General features: G+C 44.9%; 1 protein-coding gene across 2 annotated transcripts in view; it reads left to right on the top strand.

Annotated features, from left to right (window-relative positions):
* LOC119182977 (uncharacterized) overlaps positions 1 to 5357 on the top strand; it is a 34240-nt gene extending 28883 nt beyond the window's left edge. For both annotated transcript variants that reach the window (XM_075869280.1, XM_075869281.1), the window contains one exon: positions 5210 to 5357. In XM_075869280.1, coding sequence (XP_075725395.1) covers positions 5210 to 5337 — 128 coding nt within the window. In that variant the 3' untranslated portion in view covers positions 5338 to 5357. The remainder of the gene's footprint in view (positions 1 to 5209) is intronic.
* The last annotated feature ends 14699 nt before the right edge of the window (positions 5358 to 20056 follow it).

Consider the following 20056-nt stretch of genomic DNA (forward strand, 5'->3'; position numbering starts at 1 on the left):
ATGTATGAGTGTATGTATGTATGTATGTCCCGAAAGTATGGTGTCCATGAGCCTTTGAAAAGTCGTGCAAGCGGAACACAAACCGAAAGGCAAGACGTTAAATTCATATAAACCATTTGACATCACAAAAGCAGTTTTCTACTGTTGTCTTGGGTCTTTCTCGATCTGCCAGTATTCACTCCTCCAGTCCATGGAAGAAAAGTAGCAATCGTGCCGAAGCCTGTCAAGGGAGTGGTCCATATTTGGGAGTGGGTACACATCTTTCTTGGTCACCTGATTAATATTTCTGTTGTTTACCCAAAAACGCAGGGTGCTGTCTTTTTTCTTTACAAGCACTAAAGGGGATGCCCAGTGGCTCTGTGACAGTTGAATAACGTTATCTTCGAGCGTTTTCGCGACTTGTTGCTGTATGACTTCGCGTTACTTTAGAGCTACGCGATAAGGATTCTGGTGAACAGGTCTCGCCATGTCTTTAGTGATTATTCGATCTTTTGTCAATGATGTTCGACCGACTCATGATGTCGAAGAAAAGCAGTCACTGTATTCGGCTGGCAGCTGAAGAAGTCTCTGGCGGTCGTCCTTTGACAGAGAGGGGCCAACGTCAAATACGTGTTCTGGTTCTTGATTAGGCGCTTCGTCCAATACTGACAAACATAAACTGCCCTGCAATTTTACGATATTGTCGAACGAGCTGATAGCTGTGTCCTTTGGAAGGCACCGTCGCTAAATATTAAAGTTGCTCAACAGCAAGTTTGTGCGTCCACCAGCGAGACGGACCATACCTCGTGCAATTGAATTGCCATAGCTAAATAGTAGCGAGCCAGTTCGGTCGGCAATACCTTCACCGTCAAATGATTTGTGCCCTTTCACCAAAACAAGAGCGCATGACCGTGGTGGAATGACCACATCATCATCATTTACACGTAAAGTGTTACGTATCGCACCTGACGAACAGTCGACTAAACTAGGGCTGTTGCGGAACTTAATTGAACAGTCAGGGATGTTGATGACAGCGCCATATTCTGTTAAGAAGTCAATTTTTATGATCAGGTCCTTGCAGCATGAGGTCAGGATGACGAACATTGTCTCGAAGAAAGAACCACCGATGTCGAGTCTTTCTGTGCACCTTCCGACAGGCATCAACAGTTCGCCGCCTGCCATTCTCAAGTGAGGTTCCGTCCACGTAGTCTTTACTTTCGAGGCATACGGCGAAGTTATCGCTAATAATAGAAAAGTCGGCACCAGTGTCAACAGGGGCTGTTACTTGCTGTCCATCTACAAAAACGGTAAGATCTGTCGTCAGTTTCGTCGGTGTTATGACTAGTCGGCTTTACGGCGTCTTGTGTTAAGAGTAACAGGGGCCTTTTTTTCGCCTTGACGGCCTGCACCCCCCCCCCCTCGGAGGTCACCGCCTTCAGTATGGGTGAACTCCTTCCACTGACGTCAGCAGTAGTGTGGTGGTGTGACGAAGGTGAATAGGACGGAGAGCGTGGTTGACGTCCCAAACCTGGCTGATAGTCAAGCACACTGTCGTCATTGTTGGCACGGTGGTTGTCAAATAGGACTGAGACAGGGGGGTCCTGGAGAATCGGCGTCCTCCAGGCGTGGTGCGTAGTCGTCGCTAGGGCGTCGATTGTCAGACGATGGCCGAAAATATGAAACGTATTGACGTGGTGCCAGAAATGACGGGAAATGTGGCCCACACCTCCGCAGTTAAAACAAAGTGGACGCCTGTCTACAGTGCACCAGGCGCCTGTTTTGCGAAGCTGTGGACGCCGCAACGGCTCGTATTGTGGTGAACGCCACGTTATGTCGGGAGACGGCTCTTCGTACGGCGGCACTATGGCAGGGCGTCGTGGTGTCTGTTCGCGCGGTGGTGACCAAAGAAGGGCTGCTGATGGCGCGATTGCGCAACCAGTGGCGGGCGGCGAAGCGCGGCTGCGTAGCTCATGGGTCGCTTATCGTGAGCAGGAACAGTTGTTAAAACGCTTGGCGTATTTCTTCGCAAACGACTTAAGTGACAGACGCCGTGGGTGTGTCCGCGACCGGTGTCCGCAACTTCAGCAGCTCTTCGCGAACAATCTCTCTTATGAATCGCGTATTGAGCTTTCATTGTCCGACGTCATAGCGGTGACTTGAATGTGGGCGCTGTTGGACAAGCGATCGTACTGTCGGCACCGTACGTGAAGCGCCCGTTCGATAGCCGTAGCTTCTTTGATGAAGTCTGTCACGGTGCTTGGTGGGTTGCGTAAAGTCCGGCAAACAACAGCTCCTTAATGCCTCGCATGGGGTAGCGCGACTTTTTCTCAGCGGTCATGTGCGGGTCAGTTCTATGGAAGAGACGGGCCATGTACACAGCGAATATTTTGACTGTTTCATTGTGTTTCTGAACCCTTAGCTCGAGTATTTGCTGTGCACGGTCCCGCCGGTTGACACTGACAACTCTTTCAATCATCAGCCGTTTAAAGTGACTACATGTTCACAAACTGCTTTCTCTGTTCTCATACCAAGTACGAGCACTGTCGTCGAGATAGAAATAGGCACGGGGGAGCCTTTGTTCAAGAGACCACAGATTGATGCCGGCGACACGTTCATATATCGATCAAGCCAGCCTTCGACTTCATAATGTGCGCCACCGCCAAAGCGATCAGGCACCAATGGCGAAAAAAGGGTTACCTGAGATGGGGTTGGTGGACTAATGTCTCTTAGTAACTGTTGTGGACTGGCGGTGGCCATTGGAAGAGGTGAGCGGTGCCTTGGGGGGGGGGGGGGTCTCGCGCGTAGGGGTGAACTCTGGAGGGAGGCCTCGCAAGCGACGACTGAAGCGACGCACGGGAATTTCTACAAGTGCGTCCGGGCTGGATGAACGGCTTTCCACGGGAGTGTAGAGCATCAGGTGGGATCACAAGCCAGCACGTCCACCAGTGTTGTGGTGTAGCGAGAACAAAAATTATTAGAAACAGCTTGCGACGGTGAAACAGCTTGCGACGGTGAAACAGCCTGTTTGATGATGAAGAAGATGATGATGATGATGATAATGCTCCTTGTTTCGAAATCAACTGTATGCCGAAGACCATCTTCGTCTTTCTTTTCTAACCCTATTGTCCTGCTACCAGGAGTCTGCAAAACACCTCGAATGTCGTTCTCTTCTTCGCATGTATCTGTGACAGTATGTATGTATGTATGTATGTATTTATGTATGTATGTATGTATGTATGTATGTATGTATGCATGTATGTATGTATGTGCGTATATACATACGTAGGTAGGTGGGTAGGTTGGTAGATAGGTAGGTGGCTAAGATAGGTAGGTAAGTAAAGCCACAAACAAAAATAAATCGGTAGAACAAATTTGCAACCTGCGCTGTTTAGATTTGAATCTGTGACTCCTGACTCCGCAGCCCACCGCTTTAGAAAGCTCTGCCACGTGCCACTGGTTACTTGAAATGGTAACGGTGAGCATTTACCGCTGCTGGTACGCAGATCTCTGAACGCTTCGGTGTGTTCAGTACCACCCTCCAGATGGTGCTAAGGGTGCGCTTTAAAGCAGTGCTACTAGATCTTGTTTCAGCTATTTTTGAGAGGCGCATGGAAGAGAGGCCCATTTTTGTACCAATTCGCAGTGTGCGATGCCGGACAAGAAGTGCATATAACGCCATACCCGCAGGAGGCGCGGACGGACACTCCACGCGCCGTTATGTTCAGTGAGGAGACGCTGGCGTAGTCAACATGTGCTGATCAAATAGGAAGAAGTAATAACTGCGCCAGCTTTAAATGTGGGCGTGTTCTGTGTATACCTGTGCATTCTTATCAGGTGTCATTCTTCAGAATTGAGGTGCGGGCTGAGAGTATTGCGCTGATCTAGCATTAACACTGGCGTTACATTAGTCTGTAGGCTGATCTAGGTTCTTCAAAAAAATTGTTCCGTCATAACGCAGAGACCAAAATTATGTACGTTTACATAGTTGTTTACCAAGAGGGTCCTTGCAAAATCTTGATTTACCTCATGATCTCATTCCTAGAAATCGGCTTGGTAGAGGGCTGGTGTGTATCTTAGTTATCTTGAGCTGTTTTACCCCAGCGACATTGCGGCAGATAGGGTTGCGCGTACTAAGTATTTCCAGGTGTTTACCAGTGTCTATTTACCGTTTCTAACGCTGTTCACTTCCGGCTAAGTATTGCCGATGTCTCAGTTGAGTTACGTGTATTGCTAGCTCAGGGAAGCACTTAAGACAAGTTTCGTCTGCATTTGTAGACACGTACGGGTGCACCCGCTTAAAAATGTACCGCAAAAAAACAACCATAATGGCAGGTCGAGAGGTATGCAAAGGAGATTTGCCTCAGATGAGCTGTCACTGTAAGTAATTTGCAGCGTATATAAATTGTATATGGCTGTAAATAAACTACAGCCAAGTTCTTTCGAGGATACCTTCTCTTGCAATATTATTTCACCATCATTAGAGTGTCGTTCTCACTTTCCGAAAAGCACTAAGTCTGGACGCCCTCAATAGCTGCTATATTAGGGGGCATACTGTTGAATATAAGATTTTTTAAATGTACACTAGAGGGAACTCTGACACTAGTGTCTATGTTAGTTGCAAGGCGTGGTACTTAAGCCGGCAAGAGAATGATAAGTAGTACAGAAATTCGTATAATCTTTGTTCTATTGGCTCCATTTGATATCGTGTGGCCGGAGCCACTTTGTAACGGGGCGACCATCGAGAAATGTGCAGCAGTTGCAATTCACTGAAGTTCACGTCATGAAGTTCAGGGAGTTTACAACCGTTTGCTCTTTTACTCCGAACAAAAAACAAACCAGAACAATAAACATAGCCACCAGTCCGTTCGAAGCTCGCAGGCACGAAGACTAGGCAAATCAGTGTATTACCCGTCATTCCCATGGGGGTGGAACAATCGTAGCGCCAGAGTCCCTCTAGTTAGTTTCAGGAAGTTATGCTTCGAAAGATTTCGTTCTATTATAAAAGCGCGTGAATCTTGTGCCCTCCAAATATATTGAACATAAAACCTCTGTGTGTTTCCCGGCCAGAGAGAAAGGCGTGCAGTAGCAATGAAGATTACAGTTACAAGAGCGAGCGATTGGAGGGAAAGCCGTGGTAGCTAGAAATTGTTGAAGCGTTTTATTAGTTTATATTTGCTGAGGCCTAGCTATAGTTGCTATGGCTGAGCAATTCTGCAATATCTCCTCGCAGGAAAACTGGCTATTCACAAGCACCTTTACGGAGGCGTCTTTCTGTTCGACTCCTTGCCGAAGACAGAAACGGCAAAAGTAAACCGAACAGCAATAGTGGAACAGTGTGCTCATAAAATAAGTTTGTAATAAATAAAGAAGTTGCAGTCGTTCAAGCAAATGCGTTCAAATTTTCTTGGTGTTTCCTTCACTAAGGAGACCATAATGCTGGCTTATAGTGTCGGGCAGATAGTCGTTGCTCAAACACCCAGCACAATCTTACACATTTATCGAACTGATGAAGACAGAGCAAGGATATACAGAATATCTGATAAACAGTGATGTGATTATTTCTCTAAAGTTCAAGGAGCCGCACAGTACTCGGGTGCAATCAACACCAGTTAAGTATTTTCCGCCTCGTCGTTGCCTAACGTGCCTCTCGGAGAGGTGGCATATAGATTCAGCCGCAAAGCGAGATGTTGCGTTGTGCTTGCGTTGAATCATAATCATCAATAGCGCTGGTAGTGCCACCCAGCGGCGAGGCTAGGTGAACACAGAGAAGATTCGGGCCTCTCTCTGGCGTGAATTGGCTGGCACAATTGGTCGTCTTTTCACGGGTATTCGCGGGATGCGAAAACTGTGGGCCGTGTCCCGTAGGTGCCTTGTGGTGATTAGATCATTGGGGATGGCATCTTCGCGTAACCTTCTGTTAGTTATTCTATTTGAGTGTCTTATTGGGAATATTGTAAAGGTTGTTTCTAGCGCGTCACCAATGAGGTTTTTGATCGGCTGGCGGTATTGTTGTTTGTAAAGGCTGTTGAATAAATGTACACGATGTATGAATTGATTATAGTGCATCTCTCTGTGCGTGCGTTTTAAGAGCGCCACTCTGGTCCACAACCCCGCAACAAATATTTTATTATTGCTATAATATGGTATTGCGAAACAAAGAGAGTTTGGAGACCCTTAGCTTCACCTTTCAGAGTTAAAAGCAATGGTCAATCTGGCCCTTAGTGCGCCCTTCAATTGCAAAGGGCATACCTAATGACGTTTTGTTACATACACACACACGCACACAGTAGATTGTACCAGCGTGCGCGCACAAACGTAACATACAATTTTTTTTATCTAAAGGCAGAGTCGCAAAGCCTTCGAAATACATGCCGCGCGTTCGCCATTTTGGAGGTCATAAAGAGTCTCACAATGCCTCACAGATGGCTGCAAATTATCTAGCGTTTGCCATTTGCTTGATCAACGCCTCTGGAAAGTCATGATAGGTTTTCCGCTAGATCGACACAGTTTTCTATTTTTAGAGCTGTTTGAAAGTTCCTGTGTGTTTTTAGTGGTGATGGCTCCACTATCTCGGCCTCTTCCTACTTATTTTCAGGCCTCTCAAAGGCGCCTACAAATTGCCAAATGAGCTTGTTTTCGCCATGGCACCTGCCGAATAACATGCGTTGACCTCAAGATTTAGCGCGCGCGCTAAACACTGGACCACAAAGCGTACTTTTTTTTCATTAATCTATGAAATTATCACCAGTAAGGTTGAACTAAAGGCGTACGTTGTCATGGCTGCTAACGGCAAGCCATTCATATACACCCTATATCATTTGGCAGTCTTCAGAGCTCAGTCTCTTCAGTGTATTTCAGTCATCAGTAGCGAGATGGCGCGACATGTTTGCGTCGCGGGAGCTAAAGTCATCGCTTTTCGCGTTTCGTTGAGCGCCGTCTCCGAGGCGCATGGTCTCTCCTACGCGCACGCTTACCAGACGCATTATTCCAAAGGGCACAAAGGTCAGTTCTCTTGCTTCCGCAGCGGCGTTTACGAAAAGAGAACGCTGCTCATACAGGAATGTGCAAGAATTCTGGCAGTTGTTCCCGTTCGTCCTGTGTATCTTGTGCGTTCGTTTCGTGTGCCTTTCTGGTTGAACAGCCCGCATTAAGGGTCGAGCTGAGTCAGTAGTTATTCCACGCTCGTCCTGTGTATGCCCATTTTGTGCGTGCTTTCTGCTTGAGGTGCGTTCCGTATGTTTTGAGCTGCTTGATTTCCTTCGCGTGATTTCGCAGTTTGTTGCTCCAGCAATAATTCTTTCACTCTTGTGGCTAAACTATGCAGAATTAGCGCTCAACTACCTGTGTGAAAACACATTTCACTTTCGTGTTATCATCGTCATCATCATCATTATCATCAGCCTGACTACGTCAACTGCAGGACAAAGGCTTCAACCATGTTCTGCCAGTGAACTCGCTCATGTGCTTGCTGCTGCCATTTTATACCCACAAACTTCTTAATCTCATGTGTCCACCTAACTTACTGTCTCCCTCTAATACGCTTGCCTTCATAACCAGCGGTTATCTTGTCGACGCGCAATAGCCCGGCCCATGTCCATTTCCAGTTCTTGCATTCAACAATGATATCTTAAACCCCGGTTTGTTCCCTGATCCACCCCGCTTTCTTCTCGTCTCTTACAATTACGCATACCATTTTTCTTTCGATTGCTTGCTGCGTCGTCCTCATTTTAAGCGGAATTCTCTTTGTAAGTCTCCAGGTCTCCCTTCCGTAGCTGAGTACCGGCAAGATTCAGCTGTAATGTACTATAAAATATCATCATCAAACGCCACAAGGCTGAAACAAGCGTGCTACTTCAGTTCTTTTAATAAACCGTATTCGTTCAAAGCAGTCCCTGATCTCGATTGTCTTAATATATTCCAACCTCTTGAGAGATAGTGGCAATCTGCCTGTCGTGATTTAAGAGTGCTTATCAGATGTGCTTCGCCCCATTTTTATTCTTCTAGTTACTTCAACTTTATGGTTCGGCTCGGCGGTTATTACCTGTCCAAAGTAGACATTTTGTGTTAGAACTTCCGGTGCACAATTACCTATCTCGAAGCGCAATTTTCTTCCGAGGTACTTGTACATTATTTTCGTTTTCTGCAGATTATTTTTAAGAGCTACCTTTCTGCTTTTCTTGCCTAACTCTATAATTATTTGTCCTCTGAGTTACTTTTCACAATCTAGGCCCCTGAAAATTTCCTGTAAGCACGCGGTAAATAGCATTTGGGTGATTTGAACCCCCTGCCTTACACCTTTCTTGATTGATGCTCTGTTGCTTTCATTAGGAAGCACTGTTATGCCAACGCTCATGTTATATCAATGCCTACAAAGAGAAACACGCCACGTTTTCTTTTTGCCATATTTCGCAGACATGAGGGTTTGGCTGAGTGAACATACGTTCTATAGAAAAAAGAAGTCATTATATGGCACTTGCTCGCGTTTTTTATCTTTGTCACACTGTGCCTGCTCAAAAACTTCAATATCAATATGTTTCATCTAAGGTAAATCACAGTTCCGCTTATACTTCAGTCGGCGACTTCAAAGTAAACATTAGATAATTTTAGTTTAGCGCGTGCAACGGCTTAGCGCACGCAAAGCGAAAGAGGGAGCAAGAGTGCGCATGTGCTGAATATAGGAGAGATGCGTGCGTTGGCGCACGCTAGATTGTGACGATTACGTGTACCCACTTTGCGCCTGCTACGGCCATTGCGTACCTTACTGGCGGCTCTCGTGAGATCTCGAACTGACGAAATGAAACAGACGATCGTCTGTTTCATTTCGGCAGTTCAAGATCAGTAGCAGCAGCAGCCATTTCGAGATGGCTGCTACTGACAACATTACGATTGCCAACAATGTCAGTGTGCATTTCGGTGGATTTGGAACGCAAATAAGTAAGCTGAAGCCAGTAGATCAACAGGTTCAGTGGATTGTGATAACCGCTATGCCGGAGCACAACGCTGGACGACCAGACAGCGTTATTAACGAAGCAGCAACTGAATCAGTTGGTTACGCGAAGCACCCCGCCAGATTTGTGGGCTGTGTACGGGGCGTCGCGTGTGTGATCCCTTTGAACTGTGGTGGTTGCTGAATTTGCCTAATCGGAAGATGTCAGAATGATTGCCTGCAAAAGCTTTCCAACTGTTAGAAAGTAAAGGTCAATTTTAGTCGTGCACTTAGTGTGCATGTGGATGCACGTTTGTGCACCAAGAAGCTCGGATAATCTTTACTGCACACGGTGCTCTCAACTTTATGAAAGCAGCTTTCACGGCACGTGAACGCTGGCGCGTGAAGACGTCGCACCGTCACTGAGGCGATTTTTGTATTTAGCGTTTAGCTATACCAGCTCGGTTCTCTTTTGTTTTTTTCTGTCGTGGTCTTGAAAAGTTCTGAAGCATCTAATATAAGTAAATTGGCAGTAAGCGATCGTCTTCGCCATTTATGTCTCGTGCGCTGTTAGTTTACCTGGCCTCAACACACCAAACCGCTACTGATCTTCAGAAAACATTGATTTGTCTCATTTGCCACGACTCCAGTGTTGTGCTGACTTATATAGGGTTTTGCAGCTTCTTCCTTTTTAACGACATGGCGCGAAGCAACACTAAAAGGCAAGCCTGTTGAAACACATGCGCAGTACACGTTTTGGGTATTGCGCATGGTAAAATAATGCTGTAGGGGCAGCCTTAAACGTAGCGTACAGAGCACACAGCACATTGAAGACTTACAGCCTGGCTTACAGTAAAGTTAGATTCTTTATTATAGACCTTAGGACCTAGCTTCGCCCACTCGTCGTAAGTCACTTCGTGGAGATTCATGGATCCCCCTCCCCGAAAGCGGCGTAATCATTGAGTAATATTTGTGCTTTTTTGCAACGAACTCGGGTAAAACTGACAATTTCTTGTGTCAGTAACACGCGTACAACAATTTGCGGATTTCAGTAAGCATGGCTGTTTGATAGCCAATCATTATAGCCACAGAAAAGACCTGGTGCAAATTGAACAAACGCAATTGATGGCGTTTTGTTCAGTGTCCTAGCACTCCGTACTGATTAAGGTCATATGTTATTCCCGTTCGACAGAAATAAGATGCTTAAGGAGCTTTCGCTTGTCCTCAAAGTCTGGAGACATTCGTAAATGCATGCACGAACTTCATGTTGTGACTGAAGTATCACTGCGAATGGTTGAAAAGGGATACTCCAGCGAAATATGTGTGTAATCACATTAAGAAGAAATCGTAAACGAATGACATGTGATGGTTGTGATGGCATGCCCCGTCGATGGGTGAGCGTATCTTGGGATCGCGAATGGGGTGAACATGACACCCTTTCTACGGTTCGTCATTGGTTGTCTCGGCGTCTTCTTTCACCTGGATGGTTTTCTCGGTACTGCGAAGGAAAATAGGAAAAAACGCCATCACAAGGTGTAAAACGTGCTTTATAGAAGGAGAAAGCATGCCAAAGTACGTCTGGTTATCTCGAAAAATACGCTTGAGATAGATTGCTACTTTTCTACTTGATTCGAGAAGAAACTGTAACATATCTGAGTTTCTAATAGGCAGACAAATTGCCTCCGAAAATGAAAAACTCACCTACAGCCACCACGCACCTCCAAATCTCGAAGGCACCTATATGGTTGAGCGGAATGTTTGAGTTGTTCAGACGATTGCTCATGCTACAGCGACTGAGTCACCACATATCTCGTCGGCAGGGAATGTATACTCACTAATTTCTCACAGAGTTTGTGAGTTTGTGACGAGCGCAAATAAAATAGGCGAAAAGAAGTCAAGCTCACTCTTCACACAAGATATATATATATATATATATATATATATATATATATATTGCGCTTTAGACTGACGCATTTTCGTGAGCCGGACTCACGAGGACTCACTCACACACACAAACACACACACAAAAAACACGGCATCTTCACGGAGGGAATTACGATGACTGGGGCGAAGCACTGGATGGTTTTATCACTAAACCGTGAACCACCCGCGAATATCGCCTACTCCATCAGCAAAGACGGGACGAACACTGTAGATATTTATTCAAAAATTTGCCTTACTGGTAAGTGGTAGCTATATACGTCGCTTACGTTTCCACTTCATTATAACGGCTTTATGGTCGGTGAAGTAGTGGATCGGTGATGGGGTGAAGTGGGATGTTTGCAATTACAAACTAGTGGGCAGTTTGCAAATGTGGAACTATAGGCGGTCATGTACAAACAAGGGATGGACACAATGAAAAAATGTATGGTTATTTATCGCGCACATGGATACAAGTACACGACCATCATGCCTTTCATTCAGCTACTTCTCAAGAATATCTGCTTTATGATCGCTTAAGTGGTGGATCGGTGATGGGGCGTAGTGGAATATTTGCAAGGACAAAGTAGTGGGCAGTTTGCAAATGTAGGACTATAGTCAGTCACAATCACACATACATGGTATGGATAGACCCACGCCTTTAGGAGCTTCACACCTAAAATGTTCTTCATTCGGACTCACACGGAATCATACTCATAGGAACTATGTCTCACCCGTACTCACTCAGACTTAAACTCATGGCTCCATCTTCATCTGAATGAGTACGAGTGATTCGACTCAAGAGTTCGTTAGCCTAGACTTCGATTGTTCGATCTAGGCATCAATTCTTTTTAAAAGAAATATCTCATGTAATCGGTGCTCTTCTTGGAGCTCGTTGATATAGTATACTTAGAATACGAGTGATGAGTGGTTACAAACGAGTAAGATCATTGTTTTGAAAAATCGACACTTGTATTGATCAAGAGCCTCCTTAGAAAAGTTGTCGGGCAAGTCAAGGTATACTCCCTTACGTAATTTATGCTTCTGATGAGTGAACAATAAAAGAATGTATAAACAATACTAAATTGTTACACGTGTGAATAGACATGATTTTACACGTGAATATGGGCAAGGCTGATATTAATGCTGAAGGTGAGTTTATAGGATCAGAAATGGACTGAAATAGGTGGAACTCAGTCAGACTCAATAAAGAGATATAATCTGCGCTTTTGACACAATAGGAATCAGATTCAACGAAGTTTTCCTGAGCTGGACTCACTTGGACTCACTCTGACGAAAATGTTTTTCCACTGGACTCATTCGTTTCATCCTCCACCAGACTCATTCAGACTCAAACTCAGCAAAACGTTACTCAGCTGGACACAGTCGCATTCCAACTCACGGTTTGATCCGAGCCTAAGAGAGTGGACTCAAAAGTGGCGAGCAATTTCTGTTAAGGGAGAATGTGCGAACTTATTTTCAAAAGCCACGACTTTTACCTTGATGTAAGGAGTTCAGCGTTTGGTGCCTGAGGTTCTTTTTTTATTTTCATTATTATGCAGCTTTTTTTATCATGTAGTGGAACTGAGAAGTAGCGCTGCCTGTTTTAGAAAGACGCATAGCGAAATCGATTAAGCTCAGAAGCAGTCACAAGGTATGTCAGTGGTTCTTTGTAGAAGTTCACAACGAACAGTCGTGCACTGGAATGGGGCATGTGGTGTTTGTCAGTAGTTTAAAAAGCAATATTTACAGTCATATCTTATGAAAAAAAAAGAAACGAATGGTCAGTGTGTATATCACAAGCGCTTCCGCAAGTTTAGCACCCGAAGGGAAATACTTAGCGCATACCCTGCCATATGCCTAAACATACTTGGCATGTATTGACGTTTACGCAAATATAGTGACAGCTCTCTTCCTCCCGGCAGAAACGTAGAAAGCGAATTTGCCGATGCTTTTGAGGCCGAGGCTCGACCGATGCCTATTTTCTATTCCTTGTGCTCACACGTGCGTCGTCATAGCAACGCACATGCGCAGTGTCTGTTTTTTCCTGAAGATACTACTTCTGCAGTCGGCAAGACCTGGGCTCTTTTCACGGGACAACCTTGCCGTAGATAAGGAGAAATGTATTGACAGCGTGTCACTGTTTCTTGCACGGGAAGCCGCCATGGCATGCATTAGGGCCAAACTATGCGGCATCTCTGCCATGGTGTTTTCCCGGTGTTTCGTATACGCCGATCTCTGTCGGCATCAACGCTACCAATAACGATAGCCGAAACGTGTATTTCAGGACGACTCAGGCATATGCAGCGTCGCAGACGACACCAAAAGTGGTTTGATGAACGGAGAACCAATCAGCGCGTGGCCGGCAGCGACTTCCGCTATCCAACAGCATCGTCGCTGCTGTATATGGCTGCCCGTCGCAGATCTATTACGTCGTCCCTGTGGTCTGTGTGACCCACAAGTTCTCAAATATGCTTGTATTTGACTTAGCTTGTTCCTCAGAAAATTGGACAGCAAATGTTCGGAATTTTTTCGAACTGTTTCTGAGCGTTATACTTAGGTTTATCAGTAGTCTTAGTAGGCCTGTAGGTTTTGGCAAAAAATATTGGCCTCAAAAGTTAGAGACCATTTCTAAGCTGGGAGGCTATATGTTGCAAGTTTGTGGTTATTCCCTTCGAAATAGATTGCGCTACATGTGCAATGACCCAAAAAAATGACCTTTCGATGACACTTTGACTTGTTTGCCTTACTTATGAATGGAAAATTAGATATAAAAAAACTATAATGAGGATAATTTCTTGTTGGTCCACTGATGAACGCTGACACTGCTTTGTGAGGACTCACGTTCATTTCCTTTCAACACATTGTGTGACGCTGGGCCGGTGCTCTTGTCAGCGTTTTTCATGTGGTTGGTCACCTTCTTTGGAGCCATTTGTATAGTGCCTAGAAATATTACTGGGTAGTGTGCTAAGTGCGTGCATTTTGTACGAGAGAGGGTGGCCCCTCATGTGATGACTGCACCCAGATGCCACAACCAATGCTGCGTGTCGAGTGGGTGCACGAAAGCGCAAAATTCATCTCGTCCTGTAGCTTCCGAAGGAACCTCGTCACGTGTAATATCAATGTGTGAGAGCTATCTTCTGCTTTACTGTGAAGTTCGGCGACGCCAGATGTAGGCTGCAACACCCTGAAATGTTAAAAGCTAAGTGGCCTTGCAAAGAAAGGACGTGTTTTTTACCACTGTGACGAAGCAGTTAGCGGTCGAACAAGAAAAAGGTGCCTTGTTCCCGGCACCAACGAATCCAGCACTGTTTCCTGAATGGAAAAGTAGGATCAAGAAGGCAGACAGAAGGCTGACGCCTAAGGCTGTCGTGTGCGAAAAGCATTTTGAGAATGACTACATCAAACTATTTTTTTATGTGATTGAACGTTGTCGGAAACAAAATTGCCATTTAGGCAAATATTAGGTATCAATCTCTAAAAAAACTGAAGATACCGCTTTGAATTTCAGTCACACCCCTTTTTCCCCCGTTTCAACGTCGGACTCCCTTTGCAAAAACGTATTGGGTATCATAGGTGGTGAGTGTCAGATTGTTCATTGGCAGTTATCATTCGCTTTCACTCGAAACCTACAGGAATGCAGGCTAAGAGTTAAAGGTTTTTTGGTCTTCTGTGATAATTTTTGTTCTCAAGAACAAAGCATATTTTTAAAATAACTGGTGGTTATACTGTAAATGGTCTTTAAAATTAATTTCTTTGTGTACTGCAGCCACTTTGAGCACTATCTATCTATCTATCTATCCATCGCATCGCCTACTTCTGGGTGATCTCACGATCACCCCTTTTACTTGGGTTAAACCAAAATTAGTGTTGGTGGGTAAGTAGTTTGATGAATATGACGCGCTGATCCTGAAATGAGTAATGTCACAATTCCGTCACGTGCGCCATCAAACCCTTCTCACCACACCTTCGTTTTTTAACCCGTGAGCGTTAAGAAAAAGCTGACATTGACAAAGTTGTCCCTACAAATGCAAATAATAAACGTTTGTGTCCCAGCAGAGGAATCCAATCCAAGCATTCTGCGTGAAAATCGAGTATTCTACCACAAAGCCACGCCAAGTCTCCGAAACACTTTGCAAGAAGAGCCTAATGTTCGTGAAATATCAATTCTAGCTTCAGTGCTGGCTATCCTATTTCTTGCATATATTTAGCGCCTGTTTCTAATGTTTCGCTTAATAAAAAATACAACAGAGTTACCTTCCATCCGAATGCTTTGCACAGCATTGATTCCCAAGTTACCTGGAATCTGCCTTTTTTTTGAAGGGGGGGGGGGTGGTAGTGAATGGCGAAATGTTTGTCACAAAATGATGTTCATTTGGTATTGCAAGGTGCCAATACTTTGAAAGCAATCGAGTAGTTTTTATACAATAGAGCATTTTGTAAAAAAAAACTCTCCGAAAATACAGAAAAAAATTTGGCCCCGCATCTGCATGTTACACTGAAAATGTCATCGACGGACGTCTTGAGTCTGGAGAGAGTAAACAAAACGTTTATTTGCTTTTCTGCGCAAGAAAATGAGTGAATGGATTTCTGGAGGCGCTGCGTTAGAGTGCCTCGAGCATGCAGCAGAGGCGAACAAGCGTATCAAGTCACGTCACACGTGAGACATGAGCGCTATCTCGCAGTTATCTTGGAAAACGAAGCGTGAGTGCCCTGCGCACCCGTATCTTACAAAAGCGATGGAAACGCTTGCCCTTTCGTGCAAGCGTTGCGTGGTCAGCGCAACGTGGTAACCGCTATGGTCGTCAGAATTACCTATGTATGCCTTTACTAGTAAGAGACACACGTACAGAATATTGACGTGAAGTTATGGTGACTCAGATATGCCCAATAATTGCTTTTAATGACAACCGCACAAGTATTACCGCTGAATCTTGAGCAATATTGGTGGGTGCTGCGGATGGGGTCGGCAGTTTGGAGTATTGTTTGGACACTTCGATGCGGTTTAGGGCAGTGTTAAGGGCGGAAAAACAGCCAAATGTACAGACAGACAGACCAGAATTTTTGCATCGAACGTCCACAAGAAAGACTATCGTCTTCAATAAAAGTTGGCCTGGCGCAGCTCGGCCTCCTGAAAACTTCGCACGGCTTGCGGAGTGCATTGCAGGGTTTAACGCAAATGCACCCACTCGCACAGCAGCGCACCATGCGGGTGCCGCCGGCAGTCATCAGCTGCGGGGCCAGCTCCTAGCCAGCGCTCAGTACACTAGCCAGTATAGTTCTAGACACTCTATGATTAGTATCCTAATATAAAGAGACAAGACGCCAGGAAACACCGCCAAGAACGCTGCATGTGCTTAGGCCTTTACGTGCCTGTTGACGCCACAGATATACACTATAGCTTCGTTTAACCATGAGTAACCAAAGCACCTCTTCCGATTTATCTTGTTTTGTACATTTCTTGAAGAAATCAGTAAGTGTCAGTAACAAGCTCAGATTGTCGTATAATTATTTAGTTTTTTGTTTGATTCTTGCCCCTGTTGATAGCGCGTTCTCACAGCCTCATACATAAATTATAATTTTACCAGTGCTGCTATTCTAGAAAAATTGCTCCTAAAGGCGTGAATGCCTGTACATAAACGTTTTAGAGGTTTAGCATAAAAGTCCTGCCTATACATATCTTTCAAAATTTTATACCCAGGTACATCTTTTAATTGAAGGTAAATAATGATGTTCAGTTATGAAGGGGGACAGCCTGTTTTCAAGGACATCCGGAACAGTAATCAGTACTTTTCGCCAATTAGCCATGTCTAGCCGACACTAGCCATAACATGAAAACAAACTTCTAACTGCTGCGGCCGCTTGATGACGCAGTGGCTTCCGCAGTGTTTTTTCCTTGCGTTCTTTTTGGCGGTAATGAAGAGGTACGGTGTGTACGTGTCTAATACAAACTCACTCTTAATGTTTAAAGTTAGAAACGAGCTCACAGGATTACTGATAGCACCAGGTGTGATAGCGTTATTGCTTTATTCCTAAATTCCTAATGCTGCGTGGATTCTTATTGCTAAGTAGTGTTCAGATAAATTTTTTAGTGAAGTGGTTTGATTCGTTGTATGAAGTATTTTTGTGCAATTTTTCCACTTTTTTATGGCTCACTTGGTCTGCGCGAAGTGCAAGTAAGTAAATCTTAGCCAGTATACTGTGTGACACATAGCAGCCAGTGCCAACCAGTGCTACATGTACGCGGGCAAACCTGATTGTTTGGGACACCAACGTTAAAAAACCACGGAAAGAAAGGAGCGTAGATAAGGAACTCATCAAGACTTGTTCCCGCATATCAGTGTCAACTTGCAAATACCCACGGGCACACTGAGTCTCACGGTTACCTGTATGTGTCAACGCCTGAGCCAGCATCTTCGTCAAGCACGTCGGTAGTGGAATCGGTTGATTCCCGGCCGGAGATGTGTCGCTCCACAGTAACCTGGTAGTCGTTATCCTCGTCATCGTCCTCATCGTCAGGTTTGTCTGCATGTACCGTTACATTCGTCTGAATCATGAGATTCATGGTTGGGGGTTAGGCACTGCTCCCTCCTTGAGCAAACATAACACTGAGGTATGGTGCTTTATTTTCATCTTTCGGTCATTGCTCTGATGGTAACTATCGTCGTTAGGACATCGTGTTGGTGCTGTACAATTATGGCAGATCCATGCGTGCACCGTAATTTAAGGGACAGTGTGAGTCCAAAAACAACCTTTCCTGGTAATTGTCACTAGCCATCTCACCTGAACGCCGTCGAAACAGCAACGGGTTTCCTTGTTCGTTACGATTCTCATATCTTTTTTTTTCTTACGTGTCCGACATTACAGCTAAGGGCACGCAATAATTTCATTTACGCTTTCCATGATATTGTGTGTCAGTCTGCTCCACATGGCTCAAACACGCAAAACACCAATCAACTCGAATGTCAATATAAAACTCCTGATTGTATTGCTGGGATTTCATGCACCAAAACCACTGGTTGTAGAAGCACGCCGTACTGCACTAATACGGAAGAATGTTTACCATCTCGCTGCCTAATATAAATCATCTTATTTAGAGCACATGCGCAGAAAGTAAAATAAAATGAGGCACTGCACTGCCAAGACACTGCGAGGAAAGTGTGGACCAAACGACGTCTTAGCGGCCATACACAAAGGGTACAATGGCGGCATTACCATAGTAACACCGCCATTGTACCTATAGTGCATATCGCAACAAAGTGCGCCATGTAACCGTATATATAAATATATCCCATGTTAGTTAGCAGTGGTAGGTGCCGTCGATATACGTTGGTTTGTTGTAGCGACGCCCGGCGCGTAGAATCCACCCACCCGTCTCAGCCAAAACTACGCTACCACCCTTTATGATCACGTGACAATAGGTGCAGCAGGGGCCAAAGCTGTTTTGAAAAACTGCCTCCAAGCATCTCTACAAGCCACGGCTGCAGCAGAGGAAGTTGCAGTGAACATATGAGCCTTGTTGACCTGTAGCTCTAGCTTTGAGCCTTTTAAAAACGTGAGGTATTTTAACGGTGATGGCATTTGCGAAAAGTCATCGCCATTGCGGCAGTCTACGTCACACGCGTACCTACCTCTTAATTTTGTAAGCTTGCAATATGTCATCACCATTTCGGTAGTCAATAACCCACGTGTACATTTTATTATGTTAGTTAATGGAAGAACAACAGATCCAGTTCATTAGGAAGCTTTACGGTACGATATGCAAATGTGTGGTGTAAAAATACATAGCTACCAAATTTTACGGTGAATCCTCCCAAGTAAGAAATGTGAGGTAGAACTTATTGATGCAAGCGACCAGGATAATCTCGACAGCACTCATCCTCAATACGCTTGCGATAATGCTTCAGCTAGATTCTATAGACAATGCAGTTACCTACCGGTCATATCTGCGGCTAAATTCGTGTGTACGCTCAAACTGAAACCGTGAACTACCTACAGAATGTAAACATTATGCACAAGTTTTTCGAGCGCTGCGTTTTGGTGAATTCTCACAGGTGTGAAAATCTCGTGATGTGCACCGCAGCCAGAACAGCGTTGCCCGATACACTTGTGTCAGTTGTGTCATCACAGTCACAAATCAATCAGAAACAGCCTAGCGAGTCATCATTATCTGCTGCTTTATTGAACCATGCCTACGCAAAAAGAAACACATGACCGCGTATGACGAAATCTTTTTGACACGTGTAAGGCTTCTCCATAATAATAACAATAGAACCAGTAAAACATCGCTCGCGTATCTTCACATATGTCAATCCTATTTCCAACATTAACGCGCTTTGAGGTAAAAATGCTCGCTATGTCTCCTCATAAAGCCTATTTATCAAAAATGGGGCGCGGTGGATTACAAAGACAACCGCTTGACACAAGTAATCATTTCTGCTTTGTAAGTCACTTCAAAACATAACCGTTCGACCAAGGCAAGGTCTCGCTTGGCTCGTCTTGCAATGATTCTTCTAAACAGAAAACTGAAAAGAAAACTAGCGCATCTTTCCTGTGTCTTCCAGCACAAATAAACGTCACAGCTCGTCGGTATCCCACTTTATTCCTCTTTTCAATTGACAGACAGCGCACGCAGCAGCGAAAATACAGCATCAACTGCAGCAAGCCAAATGGTTTTTGCCTACCACGCGAAACCAAGTTATATCGACGACAGTGCCACCACGTTTTTATGAGGTATGTCAGGTGGAATTCGTCTTTGCATGCCGTGTTGTGATGGTGACCGCGGCGGCATCTGCGTTTATATTGTCTCGTATTGAGACGCGGTGGACAGCATCCATTCTTTTGCATCGTTGTTAGCCCCGCAGAGTTCCCCCGGCTGTGACTGCACCCGGTTAAGTTTTTATAACCTGCTGGCATAGGTCGGCAAACTCACTAATGAGTCTACTCAGATTCAGATCGAGCCATGAGTCTGAGTGTTTAGTGAGTCCATGTGAGTCATATCTGTGCGAGGTCGAGTTCGAGTTAGTCCCTTTGAAGAAAATTTTCGTGCGAGTCTGAGTGACTCGAAAGCGGAAGATATATTTTTTGAGTGAGCCTTACCGAGTGCCACTTTTTATTTTGCCGACCAATGGTCCTAACAGCACATCTTCAGCGCTCCAATAAGTGTTATGTGGATTCACGTTTACACTCACGTCAACTCGAACACATTGCAAGCCAGTATCTTTCATACGA

Source organism: Rhipicephalus microplus, chromosome 7, assembly GCF_043290135.1.
Source record: "Rhipicephalus microplus isolate Deutch F79 chromosome 7, USDA_Rmic, whole genome shotgun sequence".
Lineage (NCBI taxonomy): Eukaryota > Metazoa > Arthropoda > Arachnida > Ixodida > Ixodidae > Rhipicephalus > Rhipicephalus microplus.